We start from the raw sequence: 20,903 nt of genomic DNA, 5'->3' as shown, positions 1-20,903 counted from the left end.
ACTGCAATTTATATCCTCCAACAAGTTACAGACAAATGTCTGTAATAAGTGATCAAAGTACTAACTGTAGTCTTGGACTTCAGCCATTTTTAGGAGCATTCACTACAAAGCTATGACAGATGCTCAGCTACATTTACATAAGCATGTTTTAAAGCACTGTTAACCTTGCTTGCTCCAATTCAGCCAACCAAAACTATTATGAAAAAAAATTATATACCATACTTCAGGAAACATTCCCCTTAAACAGAAAAAGTAATGTGAAAACAGTCCAAACTGCTTCATTAAAAGGATTACCTTGAAGACAACACTCAGAGGGTAAAGCAGAAATTAAGAGGAACTCAATGCTTTAGCTAATGAGTGCAAGAATGAAACCTCCACTGGGTTTCTCTACTCTCCAAGTACCCGTAAGTCACAATAAACTGATCCAGATATAAAACCAAAGACCTGTCTATATTTTTCTTTATTAAAAAAGTACAATCAAAGAATCCAAAACAGTTAAGAAATCAATTAATTTAGGTTTTTTATAACCACTTGAAAGGAACAACAAATACAGTTCTGTGCACCCGCTATTTTCACTAGTTCTCAGCTCCGCCATGATAGGGCCAGTGATTTCATAAACCCTGGAGAGAAATAAGCCCTTTTAAAAACGTGGCTTAAAAAAAAAAAAGCCCCAGAGCCATTCTGCAATCACTTAGGAAAACTTGGCGGGGGGCGTGTTTGCCACTGAATTCAGTGGGTCTGTGCTACGGCACTGTTACATAGCTATATTACTATTTCATGAAAAGCAGAAGAAACTTACTGAATTCAATGAAATTGCAGAACTGTAGGTAGGATTAGAGTAAGAACCCTATTTCAACCTGGCAAGACCCATGTAACAAAACTGCTTTAACTTGGTGCACTTCATTTGCTTCCTCTAATAATAAAAAAGGACATCCCACCTCTTGTACAGAACTACTTCTTTCAAATTACACAAATGCAGTTGTCCTGAGGGGGGAAGGAAACAACACAGGTTACTTACAGGAAGCAGCAGTGAAGTGGGAAATGGGGGAAACAGCCGAATTTTGGCTGAACCAAACTGACACAGTAAAGCTGATGGAGAATGTAAAAACATGAAAGGGAACTGGCTTATATTCTGTTTATGACATGTTTCTGAACATTTCACAGCAGAAGTTCACAACATTCTACAAAGCATATTTCAGAAGCAAAACCCATTATATTTAGAAATGCTGCACATACTCAGAACTCATAAACATGTTTTTTTTAAATACAACAACTACAGACATCTATAAATGGTGTTGCATATTATATGGATTTAGTATTTGGTCCCGGTTTTCTTCATACTTTTCTATCATTTTCTGCATGTCATGGTCAGCTCCAATAACCTTGAAAAGAAGATGATGAACGTTAGAAATGATGATACCACAAAACATGTTTGCTTTTGAGCAAAATAGAACAGGAAGGACTACCACTGAAGCCAAACTGATAATACTCCTAGAGATCTGTCCAATCACCTTTCTGTTCAGAATTTGGCATTCATTGAAAAGCTACGTGTCTGATCCTGCAAACAATCACAGTGAACAGCCCTTAAATTCCACCAGAGAGAGAAGACCAGACTTTTATGCTATACACTCCGGATAGCTGTAAACAATTTTCTGAGATTTTCCTTCTCCAAAGGTTATTAGAAAAGCAGATTTATTTACTTTGACCACTAAATAATACTTCTACTATTTGGAAAGTAAAATCCTCCATATGCTTAATTGGTTAAAACTAAAATAATACTCACAAGCACCGGGCAGGAAACTTTGAATAATGTATGTTTAATGAGCCACTCTTCATAGAGCTGATGAATAGCTTCTAAATATTCCTAGAAAAGAGGCATTCAAAGAACACATATGCCCAGGGATGAAACACACATTGCCATTCTTATACATTTGCTAAGTACTTAAGAACTACATATAAAAGCCAGCATCAGATATTCCCACTAACAAACATAAAAAGCATCAGCAGGTTTCTGAGAAAAATTAATTCCCAGTATAAGGTTTTACTCCATGAAGAGCCTCAAAGACACTAAGCTTACAGGAACACAGTGCGCTCAGCTCCCTTTAAGATCAGGAACCACATTTATCTCCCATAGGTATAATCTGGCTCATGATTTTACAGAGAAAAATACAACACAGAGAAGTAAGGACAAAAAGGGCAAGACTGTGAAGAATATGTATTGAAGGCACTTTCTGTGTCAATACATTTTCCTAAAATTCTCAGTTCACTTTCTCCTAACTCTGACTCAAATTCGTTTAAAAGCATTTCTGCCTTTCATCAACTATTAGGTTTGTTTAACGGAGACCACTTAACATTTTTCATTCATAACTGCTCCCCCCCACCCCTCAGTAGAGCTGCAAAGTCTCTTCAAGTCCATTACAGCAAGGATTTATTCTCCAAGGCAAAATTTCACATGGCGCAAAAATTTAGCTCTTTGCATGGACCCTGAACTGACAATTGCTTCTACTGAACTACCCAACACTAGAGGTACCTTTGTAGTATACAGTATGTCTTCTGTAACCACATGTATTTCTGATCACGCTTTCTTTAGGAGAAACCTTGTTTAATGAAGGGCCTATTCTGCAACTGTGACACAGAAAGTGATCTCTCAATTACTACAGTTTATTTTTAAGCAGATTCCCATGCCAACGATTTTCAAGAAGTTGTTTGTTTTCCAACACAAGCAGAGACACTTTTCACGCACAAACATCCCGGTAAGAGCAGGCAACAGAAAGTGCCCACATAAATCTTCAGCACCTGCAGGCACAGGTATTTGTGCTTCAACTGGGTGCCTTCATGTCGTTTAATAATAGAAAAGCAATTGCTTTTTTACATCTTAGAGAAGATTAACAGTTGATTAATACTCCACATAAATAGTCAGCTATAGTACACTGATTGCTAAAACATAACACTTGGGAAAGTCAGTGTACATGGTAGATCATTTATATAAAATGAATCAAAATTAAATACTGAAGTTTTGGGTTGCAATGGGAACAGCTGCACCACATTTTGGCAACACACTCAGGATATGATTTTAGTATTTAGATTGGAATAATTATGTTTTTAAAGCTCAATGTAACCACATATATTGAAGGAACTCCTTACCAGAGGAATGACCTTTTCCTCTTCTCTGCATCTTCTCTTTAACCTCTCGTAACAAACTTCAGGAGAAGTCTGCAGATAAACTGCCATAACAAAAATTATAATAGTTATGTTCAAGGATCAGCTTTAAAAGCAAAGAAGAAACTTACTTCACAAACTATAGTAGGAAAGAACCCTGATTTGGGTACCACCACTGAACCTCCGCTTTGGCGTTACTGTTAATCAATCCATAAACCACCCAGAAATCCATGCTGTCTGATGCTACACATGGCAACCACTGTTACATTGGGTAAAGTGATTATTTACGACACAAGAAAAAGAATTATTTTTTCTCCCAGGAAGGAAACCCACCCACAGACATGCCCCTCCCAGATCCCATCAAAATTTTACCTATCAAATCAACCGAAACATCAGTGTTGTTCTGGATCCAGTCAAACCATTCAGTTAGGACAACATAATCCACCTCTGGCATTTTTCCACTGAATGAACACAAAAGTCATCACTCACTGAACAGCACGCACAGATCAATTCTAAACTCATTTTTTCCCCTGACTAGAATTACTCCCAATTTACTCCAGCATATGTGAAATGAAAACAAGACCAATATTATGCCCACCTAAACCGAAGGCCTCATAAAGCATTGTTTACAGAATAGAAAAAAAACAAATATTTTTTTTAATTAAAAAGAAATAATACTTACTAACATAAAGTTTCTATTATTAGTGGTTACAAACATTAATTATTCTTCCCACTATGGTTAAGAAGTAATTACTTGGTGACTAAGAAGAAAAACATTACCATGTTGACATTTCTACAGTAACAACAAATTAGTGTCAATGGTATTTATTGCTAAAGTTCTTTGCATCAGGATCGTTTCAAATATATCTGAACTACTGCAGTGCATATCACCAGAAAGGCTTGATTTACTAAGCAGCACTGACAATTCATTACAGAAGCCATAGTAAAGAGCAGTGGAAAAATAATTATACCGTGTAAAAATTTACTCCCACTCTAAGAAATATTTGTGAAAGGAGTACTGAAATGTTCAACATGCTTAATCTGAACTCTGTATTCAGGGAGTATAGACAATATTGGAGACAACTGTCCCAAAGTTACCTCAGTAAGAATAATAAAATGTCAAACAGCTCATGTAAAAGGGAGTCTATATAGGACATATTAAGAATAACATACTATGTTTTTACTGGGATCGGAGTTTTCACTTATCACCATATTCCTAAATAGTCAAATATTACTCGTTTTACATTACTCTGTCTTCAAAACTGGTGATAGTAACACGCACTCCACACTCCTTCCTAAATGCCTCTGCAATAGCAATATAAAAAAGGGATGGGGTTGAGAGCCTCCTGTCCTCTCCAGCTGAATGATTAAGACCAGTTGCAATACTTTACATGGTGCTGAAGAAAAACATTCCACAGATTCTAAACCATTCTCCTGGCAACATGCTTTGACCACTGTCAAAACTGAGCGAAAATAATCCAGAAAGATATTTCCACTTAAGTATGTAAGCAAGCAAAACCTGTATTCATGCCACCTCCTTTCTTTATATGCCATCCAGCTGAATGTCTTGCCTCCCAAAGCACCCAAGAAAATGGAATAACACAATTCACTGCTATTCTTCTAATATATCACTCATATGTGTTTCTGGGTAGTAGGCATATACAAAAGCCAAATACTGATTCTGCTACTTTTGTCCAAGATATATGGGGAAAACAGGAAGGTCAAAAGGAATTAGAAATAAGAAAAAGCCCCACTGTTCTTACCCTAAAAGACAGATAAATCCAGGTCAATTCTGCATTGACCTGCCCTGCAGACAACATGCCTTTGCCTCCCCTGTGTCAGTGGAGACCCCCGGATAATCCTGTGAGGATTCTGGATCAGTATCAAGATCAATAAAGATACAAGTAATGTAAAAGGCACAAAAGGGTGTTTCATTTCCAAAGTCTGCTGACATTTGATTACTAAAGTTTTTACTGCAAAAGTTAAACATTAATGGAATGAGCTTTATATCATAAATAACTATGAATTCAAATGAGACACAGTCAATTGCTAGCGCTTACCCTATAACATACCTTGCATACTCACATGCACACGTTTAAAATCCTTCTACAGTTTTACACCTAATGTAAGCATGTCTTTCAGTGCTAAACTCAGATGTGCGACCACATTAAAAACTTGGACACATGCATATCTCTGCATGCCGGAGAAGCTCAAAGCAATTGCTCACAATTTAAGCTTTCCATCATCGTAAATCTTACTCTATTTCTCTCTCTGGGAAAAAGCCTGCAAAGCCAAAACACAAATACTGAGTGACACTGGATCAAAGAAGAACTGGTATTCCTGATATTCCCACAGCTCTTCATCCCTTGCTTAAACTAATCATTCTCCTAAAGGAGAAGAGCTTGTGTAGACTAGAGATAACAAGGGATTCTTCTCTAAGACGGGGACCCTTAGCATTACCTTCTCTTACAGAAAAGAAAGCAGAAAACAGCTTCTGCTCTTTGCAGCATGCTTACCCCATTCAGTCCAAGTCTTAGTTTGAATAAAAAAGTTCTATTTCATTTTACATACTTTTAATGGAAAAATGCCTTCCATACAGCTATTTAACAATCCCTTTGCTGAAGATAACTGTTGAATAGTTTGAGACTGAGGGTTGTTTTTTTTTAATAATATTTTCAGCAAAATTTAAAGATATATCAGGTCAGTTTTGTTTTCCTGACCTTCCATCAAACAGGCATAATTCAATTTCTACAATGGACAACCTCTCCTGTGTCCTCTGCGTGATTCTTGCATGTTGACTAACCTACACAAGAATTAGGAACGCTCCCCTACAGAGACAAGGAGATTCCTTCTAGGAAATAGTAACAAGGAAACAAAAAGCCTCTGGAGGATACAAAGGAATTTTCCTTTGCAAAGTCCATTTAGTTTCAGCATGATTTTTAAAATTTTCATGCAGCAGTTGATCAAAAATCACAGCATGGCAAGCAATCGCTTTAAGTTATAAGGCCCTTCCCCTGCCACAAAGCACTATTATCCTTCTACATAAAAGTATCAAGTATAGTTTGTATTTTCTCTTTGTTCTTCTGATGGCTAAGACACCACCTTCTAATTTTTAGCCCTTAACGTATCCACAGCCTTTTTGTATCTAATTATTCTTTCGTTGTTATTATAGTCTTGCAATTTCAAGTGTTTGCACCTGAGGTGCCCATAGGTGACATGCGCATTCTCCCAACTTTTCTACACAAGCACGTCAAGCTGGTTTTGTCTCTTTAAACAGGCTTTCCATTCTTTTGATCATGCCAGTATCTCAGCTTCCCACCTGTTTCAGTTTTAGTTCATAAATCACCAAAGAGCAGTTAGAAGTGTAAAAAGCAATGTCAAAAAGCTTTCGTAAAAGCAAGGTACAAAAGCACCAATATTTCCATCTCCCTCCTGGAGGCTCTTTGCCAGATACTTCCAAGAGTCACATTTACTCTTCTCTGGGCTACACAATACCAGTGTTATTTTGTGATCAATTTTTATTTATCTTTAAATATATAAAAAGATATATAATTTTTTTTCTGCTTTTCAATTTACAATTTTTCATCTTATAGTTGAAATTTCTGTTGTCAGTTCAATTGAATGATAGAATGTATCAGCATACTCACACCCTTTGTACCAAAGCATCAATCCAAAGGCTGGTCCAACACAAGGGACCTCCTTCTGGCCCGATACATCCCCCTTTCAGTACCTCCCTTCAGTGGGATTTCCTACCACATTACAGCAACAGCTTCTGCCCTTACAAATAATCATTCATTACAGTCTCCCAAAACCTCCTTGATAAATACGTATCCTCAGTTCAGACTGATGAGCATGCTTTTGTTTGGGGTGGGCGAAATGTTACTAAACACAGTTACCAGATTAGTGTCTAACAGGATGTGTGTTGGTCACCGACTTCACATTTATGTCCAAAGCTTTAATTATTCTTTCGTTCATCATTTGCTCTGAAGTTCTGCTAAATACTGAGGCAGATGAACAAACCTGCAGTTACTAAGTTGACTTTCCCCACCCCCTAAAATGGGCTCTACAGTAGTTGTTTTAAGTCACAAAGGCATCGCCTCTATGTTACAACATTTTCACCTAGTGCGAGATTTCACATGCTTCCAGAACTCTCAAATAGACTCCGTTTAAACTGTAGTTGTGGTTACTACTATTTCCACACTCCCATTATCATCCTGCCTTTTCTTCTATGCAGTTTTCTTTCCTGTACACAGAAGTACATATTAGTTTTTGAGACAAGTCTAGATGATCTTTAAAGAACTACAACACATAAGGATAGAGCAGTGATCAAACAACATGCAGTGAAGCTACAGAACTGCTTGCCATAGGATGTCCTGGAAACTAAAGGTTTACATGAGCTTAGGGGGGAACTGGACACATTCATGGAAAAGAATTTCCCTGTGAGTTACTAAATACAGAAAAACCACTGCTCAATAAGGAAGTCCCTAAACTGTAACTTACTGGATATATTCAGAAATTATCATAAATGCTTACCCTGTTCTTACTCATTTCTTATACTCTTGCACTGCATTTCTGGCCACCACTGGAGACAGGATATGAGGGAGGACAGATTTACTTATTTTTTTAATGTGACTCAGAAATGGCTATTTTCACAAGCCCAAATTTTTCCTTATTTTATTTATAATCCTTTTACACACCCTTATATCATATTTTGGTTTACTATTGGTAGCATCAGCTGGCTTCTAGCTTGCTCTAACAAAACAAAGCAAATGCCTTCTGTCCAATATTAAAAAGTGCTGAAGCCACAAAACATCTTAGATGCCCTTAAAAACGTTATTACAAAATTAATACATAGAGTTCACACAAGCAGACTTAACCACAAAGTTCTCAGTCTTTGGGACAAAATTAGTCTGTCGACAATGAAAAGAAAAAGTCGGTAATTAAAAACAAGAAAGACATTCCAGTACATTTCCACTGCATTCAGACTGGGATAAATAATGTCTCTTTCTGTTTGCCTCGCATCATATTGTGCACCTCTCAACTTTCAAAGCAGTTCTAGTAACAGATTAGGAGCTTATGTAGCATGAATGCCATCTTGTGGCATGCAGCCATTCTCCCTGCAGACAGGGACAAGAAACTGGTTTTCTCTCTTAAGACCACTGAAAAATCCATTAAAACAACAATCTGTTACATGCAATTTCCCTTATAAGGTCAGCATTCAAAACAAAACAAATCAGTGCTGATTACTACACCACTTCCATTAGTATGGGATGGATGAGTTGTACATTGGCCAGATTAATAAACGCTTTTTCTATCTCGGGCCACAATCTTATGCCCCAAAACAAAATAACCTGGGTTAGGCCCAATTGCACCTGGGGGTAGGAACCTGATTCAGGAAGCGACACTTAGAGACAAACGGCTCTTTTTCTTTCTTTACTCACTAGCCTACCAAGGTTTTCAGGCTTATTTTGATCCTATGAATCCTGATTCTGAGGAGCAATAGCATGTGAGGGCCGGAACACTTGTGGCTCGAGTTCCTGCTTGCAAGAAATGCCAATCCGGGATGCTAGGTTGGATAGCACTACACAGTTCCCTCCCTCCTACAGTGTTGTTCTTCATATCCTCATGGGTTTTGACCTGTTCAGTATGCATTTGCTTTGATTTAAGCAAGACTTTTGTATTCAGCTGGAGAGCAGATAACTGTAATAAATGGCATTCTAAATAATAAGATGTTCTAAATACACAAGAGCACTTCTGAAAAGGCTCTCACCTGGCCCATGTCCTACAGGTTTTATTCTACCACTGGGCACCATGTCCCATACAAAACACACTGCCACTCCGACAAAGAACTGACAGATTTCACAGGCCGCTTCGATGCAAATTACCAAATAAATCATGAGCCAATTATATTTACCTTTTTAAAAATCTAATTAAGCCAAGAAAGTAAAGTAGAAATCCATATACTATACCTTTGATACAAATTTTCTACAAAAATGTATTTTGCACTGTGAATTGATCGCTCCATCATTCTTACGGGGGAAATCTACAAAATAAAACTTGACAGTCACTGACTAGTTTACCTTTTTCAGCATGTTTGTTTCTTTTCAGGCTCATATTGCACATTGTGTCCTTTACATTAAAAAATACATAACATTTTCAGTTCTTCCAGATCTTGTGATTAAAAAATTTACTGGGAGGATGAGAACCACAAAAAACAAGTCGTCTTAATCTCACTTACGGTCTCTGCATTATTGAACACCTACATAACTAATTTGTTACTCATATGCAAGTTTCAAAGGTAACTGCAGAAGCACTCAACTAAGCAGGTGACTGGGGGACACAAACAGCAGCAATCCACTTCGGATTTGCAGAGCAACAGAAGCTATTGCTACCTGAATTGCTGCCACCTTCAGGTGTGTTACTGTGTCAACAGCACAGGCCTAACATCAGAAAAACTGTAACAAGAAAACTGACCTTTCTAAAGAAATAATTACAACTGATAAAGTAGTGCAGCCTTAGCCAGTCTTGCACATGTTCAGACAGCACTTCACCTTGGAGAAGAGAGATTCTCTGACACTCTCTGGCCACTGCAGAACAAGGCAACCCTGGCAGCACTCTTTCCAACAGGTTTTCTACACGTTAACGACCATGAAAGAACAATTGCTCCAGCAAGGCTCAAATGGCAAATGAGAGCAAAGCACGGATTAAAATGCAGGGCAATCCGCAGGAATTTTTGAAAGAACATTTTCTGCAACAGAATGAGATTTCTATTATTTTGAAAAAACACCTCCTCTAAAAAGCTAATAATTGTATGTGCGGTATGTGATACTTCTGAAAGTTTGCCCTCACACAAACTCAGAAAATAAAATGCAAGGACAATCATTAAGATAAAGTGTGCCACCTGAGATCAGATCTTGTAATCATGGGATGGCAGATTTAGCACAGAATGTCACAAAAGGCATTTCAAGGAGAAAGAAACAAACAGATCTAGATAAGAGGTAGTGTGTGTGAATCAACACAGAAAAAAAATACAGGAAAAAAAGGATGCAAACCACCTGAAAAAAAGCAATGGAAAATTTTAGTGGAAGTATTTTGGACAAACACAAGCAATGGCTAAATTTTTGCTAGACAGCATGCAGCAGAACGAATATCAATGCTGTCTTTAAGATTACCTAATGTTTGCCAAAGAGTTGAACCAGCTAAATTTACATAGAGACTAATTACAGACAAGTCACTGACGTGGGATTATGAAGAGATTTGTGCAAGTCTAGCTTATAAGGGTGGTGCAAAAAAAGCAGTATTAGTTCGGGGAAGTAAAAGTTCTGAGCAGGTTGGAGGCAAATGTTTCACCCCTGGAGCACGTGTTGGGCACATCAACAATGTCTTTGCACCTAAAAACTCACACTCACTGCAGGAACAAAGAAAGAATGCAAACAGCATCTTAACTTTTGGATACAAAGTTTAAAATATAACTCATAGCCGCATCTAACTGTCTTTTTAAACAAAAAGAAAAATCTGTTTGTTTACCATTGGTCTGGTATGCTGCTCCAACATTGTAAGCTGTATGTAAGTCTGTAAAGTTATTCCCCATCTCGATGCATCTTGGTACATTAAGCCCTGGGGTTAGAGATGGAAACGAGACATTTTGGTTAGGTCAAACAGTAAAAAAAGTCAAGTTGGGTATTTCATAAGCTTTTATGCTACAACAGACTTGCTAAAACAAGTGCACCAAAACAGCTGACACCAGGTTTGGCAAGAATTAAGTGATCATTTGCTCTCCACAATGCATATGTAAGAATTACAGTTCTGGTCCTTAGAGACACTAAGTGAGGCACTTGGAATGCTTGCTGAAATCAACAGGAATTAGTTACCTTGCATCTGGAACAGTCAGGACCAAGGCATAGCTCATATGAAACAGTTTTAATATGTTTAGTAATTTAAAAAAATGTATTTTTGTTCACTGACAGACTGTCAGGATACCCAGTCCACTAAATGCAAATAAGGTTCCAGTAAGCATGCTCTGGGCCCCAGAAAAGGTGTTTTTTAACACAGACAATGGTTCTTCCTAAAGAATCCTCAAAGCAGGTAACTCTTTTCCACTGTGATTGTTGCAATTCCACAAACACATACACTTAGAAGCAACAGTTTATCCTGCAAAGCAAGGAAAGATCTGACTCAAAATAAGACATCATTCACTAACTACTTGCTGAGGTGACAAGCTTTAAGTCAGCAGCATGGCTTCAGTCCACAGATCTGACCTCTTTCTTCTCTCCTTGTCCAAGATCAGAATGAGAAAGTATTCTGAAGTGCTCAGATTGCTGTGATGATGTGTAAGGACACAGCCAAGCATGACCCATCTCTTTACTAATAGTAAGAAAGTAAAGCATCAGAAACTCCTAGTCGGGAGAATTTACTTCTCCAGAGGACCTATGCTAGCAGTAATTGCATCAAATATATATTTGGGCACATGTGGTTTGGGGTGTATCCAAACCACTGCATTGACAGCAAATTCCACGTGAGCTTGAGCACAGATACCCATCTCAGAAGGCAATGAGATTTTTGCAATGGAGGTGATCATACAAGCTGGGAAGGCTGACAGAAGAAACTCCTTCAATCATCCCAGCAAACGCATATCTGCAGATATAGTCAGGGCCCTGACTGCTGTCTCCGAGCGCATCTGTGATGAAGGGTCATACCCCTGGGGAACAGTTCCAAGAAACAATGACTACCCAAAAGACCACAGAAGCTCTGAAAACCTCACAGGACTGAATTTCCCTTATCTTCAGCAGTCAAAACAATATTAACCACTCAGATCCACCCCTCACTTTGAGTGACGTTCTTGCCGTCTTTGAAGGGGGCATAACTATATTTAGTAACAACTGTCCCACTTATGGCTTGCCTTTCTGTGAATTTCTTTAGCTCATACCCAATAAAAGACCCAGTCCTTGCTGAAACCACATTTTATATACGTTTCTATTACATGCATGTCTTAATCACTGTATTTTAGTTTTCATTTTAGCTGTTTAGTTTAGTTGTTTACTTTTAGTTTAGCTTTAGTTTTTGCTGTATGAGACTATGACCATACCTTTCGTAACAGTTTTGCTGATTGTTAAGAAGTCATGCTTGTCTTTCTGCCACTTACCAGGATATTATGACCACGAACATTCCTCCACTTTGTCACCGGCTCTGTCAAAACCTTGTTAAAAAGAATTAGTCCAAGTTAAACATGTTTTAGATTCAAAATACATCATTTGACCCTACAAGTCTACAACTGTTTTTAATGAATACTCATTCAGTAAGTCAGAGTATTCAGGACTTGTATTAGAAAGCTCATCCCTCTTCAAAAAACAGCACTGAATGCTGTAATATAAAAGGCAATAATGAAGACTGTTTAAAAAACAGAGAAATATCATTACATGCCATCTTTTTAGCATTTTTAAACTGCTAAAATAAAACACTGGATTGATTACCTAAAGAGCCTAGATACATTTCACTTTTTCGAGTCAAAACTAGTGCCGTGTAAGGGAAAGAATGGCCTAGCTGAGTACTGACTGCGTTTCAATGACCTGCTCATTCCCTCACAAATTAATTTCTGAGAGCGCAGCACTTGTCAGCAAAGACGATCAAACTGTTATCATATTATTTTCCATTTTATTTTTGTGATCTAACAAACAAAATGTATTCAAAACTTTTACGAAATTAATCAGAAAAGCTTCTGCCCTGAATAGGTAAAATCACAAGAGACTTATCTGGTTCAAACAGGGTCTAAAACTCCAATGATACTGTAGAGCCAGGCTTATGAGAATCTGATAACCCTGGGAAGTTAACTACCTTTTTAAAAGACGTTGCACTATATGCAAATTAAAGTTTGCTATCCTTTGGGCTAATAGTTATTTATTCCATGAGAATCATTCCTATTAAATTACCAAATAACATCTGGCAACCCAGAATTTCTATGAGGAATCCCAAGACAACTTATCAAATGTGTTCCCAGGTCTGCTGGGGAAAGTATTAACAGCTGATGTACACAAAAGCAATGGCTCACTGAGGTTTGATCTTGATTTTGTTTAAAATACAGTAAGCCTGCCTTTCCCCTAATCTTGTTCTAAGCAATATGAAATCAAACACCATAACAGCCTATGAAATCTCCAGAAACAATTCTAACAGATTTTTCATTTTCTATAAAAGCCATCCATTTACTGGGATCTCAGTTACAAAACATAAGTATTTTTACATCACTGCTTGTCTTTATTTTGCTTACTACAAGATACATCTAAGATTTAAGTCACATGAAATAGCTAACAAGCAAGACAAAACATCCCAACCCATGTGGGTTGCTGTTACTTTACAGAGGTACAAGCTGATTCAGGGAATACATAGTTAAATGTTACTAATGCAACCTAGGGTAGCTCAACAAATGTTGGGACCCAAGCCAGAACTTAGCCAGGATAATGAGGTAGCCTTGGGCTGTAAGGTAACAGGAACAGCCTGCATAGTGACTAAAACTTGTTGCTTTGGGGGAGTCAGAAAGGCTTCAATACAAGAAGTGCCAAAGCAAAGTTACCACGACATTTGACCGTAAGAAAAGCAGACATACAGAACCATAAAGATAAGGACTCTGCAGAACTACCAAACTCCTTTCTGGAAACCACTTCATGATCCCTGAGGTTCCACTCAGAAGCACCCAGGACAAAAACGCATCAGCCTCACCTACTGCCACTGTTGTAAGGGGCCTCATGCGAGAATGCACTCAAGAGCATAATATTTGCAAGCCTGATGGGGAACGTCCTGGATGCAAAGAACATAGCAGAAGGCACCAGTCGAAACCAAGACCAAAGGAACTAAGGACATCTCCATCTAATTGAGAGTCAGAACAGCTGAAACCAACACACCTCGCAATACACTGACAAGATTACTGGATGGGCCAACTCATGACCATATGTGGAAGAAGGGACTTAAAATGCATGGATAATTAAGATGCAAGTATTATGGTAAGTTCCAGGAAATCTAATGCATATGTATATAACTGAGCAATATAAGCTTTGTCCATCATGACTTGTGGTGTGCAAGTTAAAAGGAGCGATCCCCCTTGCACCCAGGGCTGCAATAAACATACCTGCTTTGTAACTCTCCGTGAATTGTAGAGTTTGTTTCCGCGCCTCAAAACTCTAATCCACATGTTTTACTGATATTTTGGCATCCAGTACTATATTACATACCATCTAAATTTCTCTCCTACAATTTGACTACAAATAGTTGGTGGGGGGGGAGGTGCCCCAGTAAGTGCACGGGCTGACAACCCGCTGCTCCTTTCTCCTTAGCCTAAGAAAGGACAACACTTCTAAGTTAACTGTCAATTTTGACAAGACAAGCAACTGCTTATTGATGTAAACAAAGACAAACATCCATCGAGTACCTCAATGCTGGTAGTTTGTGCAAAATAATCCAGGCATGTTGTTTTTCCACTTGCGATGTTGCCCTCTATACATATCTGGTGAAAAACAATATCACCTTTAAAAACAATGCTACTGCATAGTCGTAAACAGTGTACGTGAAAATACACTCTCTCCATATCAAGCATACAATTTCCTAATACTGTAAGTAGGTGATTTTATAGAAAGATATTGGTGATCAGTTTGGATTTTGTCCCTGCAGACCACCACTTTCTCTCTCCCTGACACACATATACCAACTGCCTCTTTACCAGGCCAGGGGCAGCCTTAGGCTCTGGCATCCATGCAGCCAGCCCATGCTGCCGCATCCCACCCCCTTCGCCTGGCCCCAAGAGCCCCAGAGGTCACCTGCCAGGCTGCTGCTCCTCCACCCTGCCTGCCACAACTCACCTCAGGTACTTCGACTTAACTTTCAACTTAAAATAAGTGCTAAGTGAAATAATAATTTCAGTATCCGTTAAATAGATAACTTAAACCTTAAGATGCATTAATTTTTATTTTCAGAAACGTGCACAATTAAAATAAACTAAGAGAATTTTGTTTCAGCTGTCTTAAAATAATTTCTAGATTAATTATATTCCAAACACAAGAAAAAACCCTCACAGGCAGGGCTGTATAGGGCAACTGCGACACTACGCGCACAACACTGACCCCAAGCTGACACCTGCCCCTACACAATACCAGGCATTTGCACAAACCCCTCACAACTTACTGCAATTTACAGAGCTAGATACGCATAGAATTGCACCAAGTAAGACCCAGTAACGGACCCACCACCTGGGCAGCACCCAGTGAAACAGCCACATCCAATGGCTGCCTATATACATACACTCAGATTATATTAAGAGGTTGCACGTTTTACATAGTTTCTCAACAAAATGAAAACACTTACAACTGTCTTTCTATCATCTTCTTTTATCAGATGTTTATCTAGAATGGAAATAAACAGAGGAGTTAACAAGCAGGAAGGAGGTCTTCATAACTTAAGAGTTATACTGCACCTCTTCATATGAGCCCCTCCCTGAAGTTTTTAGGTTCTGTATTGCTTAATATGAATATATGCTAAATTACAAATCTTAAAGTTTTAGGTAATCATCGTCCTGCACGTTGGTCGGGGCAACCCCCAGTATCAATGCAGGCTGGGGGATGAAGGGATTGAGAGCAGCCCTACAGAGAAGGACTTGGGGGTACTGATTGACAAAAAGCTGGACACGAGCCAACAATGTGCCTTGCAGCCCAGAAAGCCAACTGTATCCTGGGCTGCATCAAAAGCAGCGTGGCCAGCAGGTCGAGGGAGGTGATTCTGCCCCTCTACTCCACTCTGGTGAGACCCTGCCTGCAGTGCTGCGTCCAGCTCTGGGGTCCTCAGCACAGGAAGGACATGGACCTGTTGGAGCGGGTCCAGAGGAGGCCACAAAAATGATCCGAGGGCTGGAGCACCTCTCCTACGAGGACAGACTGAGGGAGTTGGGGTTGTTCAGCCTGGAGAAAAGAAGGCTCCAGGGAGACCTTACTGCGGCCTTTCGATACTTAAAGGGGGCTTGTAGAACAATGGGGACAACCCCTTCAGCAAGGCCTGCTGTGACAGGACAAGGCGCAATGGTTCTAAACTAAAGGAAGGTAGATTTAGACTGGATATAATGAAGAATTTTTTTTTACAATGAGGGTGGAGAAGCACTGGAACAGGTTTCCCAGAGAGGTGGTAGATGCCCCATCCCTGGCAACATTCAGGGTCAGGTTGGATGGGGCTCTGAGCAACCTGATCTAGCTGATGATGTGCCTGCTCGTGGCAGGGCAGTTGGACTAGATGGCCTTTAAAGGTGCCTTCTAACCCAAACAATTCTACGATTCCATAATCAGGTCAAGTAACAGACATGTCTTGACATACACTGACACAGAATTAGCTTAAATTCTGCATTGCCCTTGGGACGACAAAGAGTCGAATGGTGAGTGCCTACACTCATTCGGCAGATTTTTGTGACACTTCCTGCTCCTTAGTTTCAATTGGGAAAAAAATTAATTTTGGAAAAGCCAGTGATGGGTGACACCCACTGACTTCGCAGGCCTAGCTGCAAAGCTGGGTAAGGATGAAGATTTTAGGAGACTTCCCAGACAAGCTATGGGGATGCCTCGTATCTCAGAATTGCCGATATAAGACTTCTGCAAGCAACGCTAGGCTTACCGGTCCCTTAACAAAACAAAACACACCAAAAAAAGGCAGTTTCGGTTCCACAACGCAGTGAGGTACCGCAAGGATTACCGGGGCCTCGGCGTACGGCAAATACGAGGAAGCAGGCTTGTTCCGCCCGCAGGGAAGGGGGCAGGGGAGCCCTGCTTACCCCGCACCGCGCGCCCCCCGCCGCGGCCGCGGCCCCGGCCCCAGCCGCCCCCACCCGCCGACTTACAGCCGCCGGCGCCGCCGCGGCCGGGCCGGGAGCGCAGCGCCAGGCCGCCCGACGAGGGGCCCGCGGCCACCCCGCCCGCGCACGCGGCCCCCACCGCGACATCCCCCGGGCCCCGCCGGCCCCGGACCCCGCGCAGAGCCGCGGGCCGCGCCCAGGCCGCACCCAGCCGCCACATGGCCCATCCCCGCCACCACCGCCACCACCGCCACGGCCGGCGGCGCGGGCCCGCCCCGCTTCCGCCCGCGGCGCGATCGCTTCCGGCGCCGCGGAGCCCCGGCCCCGGCCGCGGGGCGAGCGCGGAAGTGCCCAGCCTAGCCCGGCGCGGCGCGGCTTGGCCCGGCGCCATGGCGGTGGTGGAGGTGGACAGCCGGTTCCCCCGCTCCCTGCGCGGCGCCGTGAAGATCGCCCGCGCGGTAGGCCCTGAGGGGGGCGGCGCGGGGTGGGGGGGAGCCCTGCGGGGGTCCCTCCGCTCCCAAGAGGGCAGCGGTCCCCCCCGGTAACCAGCCCCCGGGCACCCCCGCTCCCCTTCCCGTCCCCTTCCTGTCCCCTCAGCTGGTGGCGTTCGTCACGTTCGTGTGCTTCGCGGGCTCGCGCTCCCCCGGGGCGTGCACCGCGCTGGCCGCCATGGAGGTGCTCATCACGGCGCTGTTCTTTCTGCTGTACTTGCTAAAGCTCGATAAGAAGATGAGCTGGCTGTTCTGGCCGCTAGCTGTGAGTATCGGCTGGCCCTTAAACCGACGGGATTCTACCCGTTTTGCGATTGCCTGTTCAGAGAGGTTGTCGTCAGTTCGGGTACCGTTTCTATAAATTAAGCCCAAAAAAACTGTTTCACTTTTGTTGAACCAGTTTTTTCTAACAGAGGGAGCGGCGTTCTTTTGCACCCGTTGCTAAACAGCCGGCGTATGGCCCTTAGCAGACTGTCCTGTCACAAGCATCATTTGCTTAACTTTTCGATACTGTACTTCTCACCTTTCACACGACAAATTAAACATACGCTTTCATTTAAACATCAGTGACTTCTCTTATCTTCCTTTTTAAAATTTATTTGCTGCTTTAGACTATCGGGCGGAGCCAAGTTGCAAAAAAAAAAAAGTTGAAAAAAAAAAAAGGTGAAATAAGGAAGTTTTATCACAAACGCTTTGTAACATCAAACCACTGGGTGTCACTATCGATCTTACGTGGGTACTAGCGTAATTCTATTTTCATAGCAAACCAGCAATTTTTAATGATTCGTACAATATTGGGAGCTATTTGTGTTCTTCTTCAGGCGGGTATTTCAGAATAAACATTTCGCTGCCACTGGCTGTTTCAGGATATTTTCAACTCGGTGGTTGCAGCGTTGTTCCTCCTCATCGTTTGCCTGTTTGCAACGATAATCAACACCAACGGTGGGACGCTGGCTGGAGGAGTAAGTAGGAACGTTGTTAAGAAATGTCAGGTCTCAGTGGACGTGATTTGAACCTCTTGGTACACGTAGGTCGTGGTAAGACCCTGAAAATAACTTGGTCATGGAAGAACGTACTCAGCAGTCGCAAACCAAAGTGAATACACATTCAATGTTATCTCACTCAAGAAAAATAATCCTCAATCACTAGTAATTTAAAGATATTACTAGACTTAGGAATTACTACAGAGCAGTGCTAATGCTGAAAACTTATAGAGTTTAACTAATTTGAGTACCCTGCATTTACTTCCACAGATTGTAATCCTGGGTGGGAGAACCATGGCTCTTTCAGGACTATCCGGTTTGGTTACACTATTTAAGAAGACATGCCTACAGTCCTGATACAAAGGGCTCAAACTTTCTAGCAGACATGCTGCTGGTACCATCCCCCCTGATGTGAACATTATTTTTTCTGACACAAACTGAGAAATCATGGCAGCTGAAAAGGTTTTATTCCTACTATGACTATAAGATTTTTGTGTACTTAAGATCAAACTAGTTTAATAGCTTACGCCACTGGTATTTTTAATTAAAATTAAAACTAATGTAATTAACATTCATAAACAAAAAGGGGGAAAAAATCAGCTGTGAAAGTATTTAAGTCTCCTAAGTACAAGCTGTAGTGTGACAAGCAACCAAAAGAAACCCAGAACTTGCCACAAGAGTTTTTCAAACTCATCCTAGGAGGTGACAAGGTGGCAAGCTGACGTCTTCCCTGGCAACGACATCCTAAGCAAAAAGCAAGCTTTCTGATAAAGTGACCAGCTATGCTAGAACATGAAATATATATATTCTCAGTTTTGAGGTTAATAGAAATTAAAAAGTTAAGTTGGAAGCAGGAGAATAAGCAGGTAGCTTGGAAAAACAAGTTTGGGCAGAACGTATGACGTCTTCAATGTTGGGAATAACCGACTTGCCCCGAGGCCTGTACTCCTGGGGCGCAAACTGCCTGGAACTGTGCCCTCCTGAAGGAGCCTGCCTTAGCATTACTCCCACTAATCAGATAATTCCATTTTAAAACACTCATCAAAAACTTGTGTGCACCTGGGATCAGGCTGAAGGGCAAGAGCTGACCAAGTTAAGTTAGTGGTTGTTTTGCAAACACATCTTTCCGGTTGCCTGCCTGAAGTTGTATAATTTTTAAATACTTCTGTACATTTGCTGAAGTTTGGAATAGGTTTCCCTTTCAGAGCTTCAGAGGAGAGGAGCACTATTTCTTTTCCTGCTAGGCTTGTGTCTGCAAATGTTGACTTTCCTCTGGGCCAACACCCTGAATTAGGCAGTCCCTAAAGAGACCGAAGTGGGTTCATGTAGGATAAAAGCATTGGCTGGCATAATGCAGCGTTAGCTTAGCTTTCAGGGAGAACACATCATCGCCAGGACAAACATCAAACAAAGCCAGGGTGTAGACTGCTATAGGAAAGGCTGATAGGATTTCAGCGTGGATGTTATTTAATTTATCAGCTGTCTCACACCACATGTACATTTAGAAGGCCAGAACCAACTTAGGAAGATGCATTTACTGCTGCTTTGAGGAACAGCAGATGAGTCACTACAGTGAAAGACAGAGGTTCTATGGGGAAACTAACGCAATTGTTACTTTTATAGGTGTTTGGTCTTGGGTTGCTTGTTCTCTGTGTTGTCGACGCGGTTCTTCTTTTCCAGAAGATTAGCCTTGGTGGACCAAGAGGAAGGAACACTCCTGCAAAATAAGTTTACCATTTTAGTAACAGAACGATTTCTCCATTGATTACTGTTTTTACTGTTCTCTTTTAAAGAATTAGTATTTTCACCTGTTCACCTTTAAATTTCCCATGCATTTATGTATATTTTTACAAGTATTGTCTGTAAGTCTTCCTACATTTACAAATGTAGTTTCAGTGTTGCAATTTCACCAGTATAAGCTTTACCAAAGATTGTCCTGTTTTTCTAAACTTAATTACGTTTTCACCTGATGACAATTCTATAATTGTCTTTCTTCTGTAATAAAAAGAAAATACAAATAGGCCTAAGTGCATTATTTAACATTATTTGTTTATTAAGTGCACCTGTAGTAAAAATTACTTTGTTTAATGTACCAATAAACATTCTTAGGAACAGATTTTTTTCTTCGCCCTTACTTGCAGTTCCTCATTCCATAGATCGGTGTCCTGGCTGATGACCGTCTCATGCCACGTGAATGCTTTATTGCTGTGAGACTTTGTGATCACCAAATTTTTGTTTTTCTGTTCGGAATAGTGCTGAAAATAACCACACTGCTTCCCTGGCATGATGCAATCACAACTGTACTGCAGTGCAATGAAGATGGTAGATAAAATTAAATTAGTATTATAGGCCAGATAAAATGTGTGTCTCTGAGGACTGCTGCTCGAGGAGGCAAAGAGGAAGGTCAGTGCCCTCCAACTGAGACTGCCTGCACCAAGTACCGACCACCCTGGCCAT

General features: G+C 40.9%; 2 protein-coding genes across 2 annotated transcripts; one reads left to right on the top strand and one right to left on the bottom strand.

Moving 5' to 3' along the window:
- Positions 1-431: 431 nt before the first annotated feature.
- Positions 432-17,409, bottom strand: TK2 (thymidine kinase 2). Its single transcript, XM_064459602.1, has 10 exons — positions 17,018-17,409; positions 15,505-15,542; positions 14,576-14,650; positions 12,302-12,355; positions 10,687-10,776; positions 9,129-9,202; positions 3,532-3,620; positions 3,145-3,224; positions 1,784-1,864; positions 432-1,382 (listed from the first exon to the last, which is right to left on the bottom strand). Exons 1-10 carry the CDS (start codon positions 17,361-17,363, stop codon positions 1,284-1,286), a joined length of 1,026 nt encoding a protein of 341 aa, XP_064315672.1. The 5' UTR covers positions 17,364-17,409; the 3' UTR covers positions 432-1,283.
- Positions 17,362-20,174, top strand: CKLF (chemokine like factor). The gene is made up of 4 exons (XM_064459929.1): positions 17,362-17,430; positions 17,570-17,809; positions 18,330-18,425; positions 20,070-20,174. Exons 1-4 carry the CDS (start codon positions 17,362-17,364, stop codon positions 20,172-20,174), a joined length of 510 nt encoding a protein of 169 aa, XP_064315999.1.
- Positions 20,175-20,903: the final 729 nt, after the last annotated feature.

This window comes from Phalacrocorax carbo, chromosome 8, assembly GCF_963921805.1.
Source record: "Phalacrocorax carbo chromosome 8, bPhaCar2.1, whole genome shotgun sequence".
NCBI classification, from domain to species: Eukaryota; Metazoa; Chordata; class Aves; order Suliformes; family Phalacrocoracidae; genus Phalacrocorax; species Phalacrocorax carbo.
The sequence above is the reverse complement of the archived record's forward strand: the minus strand, read 5'-3'. Positions and strand labels throughout refer to the sequence as shown.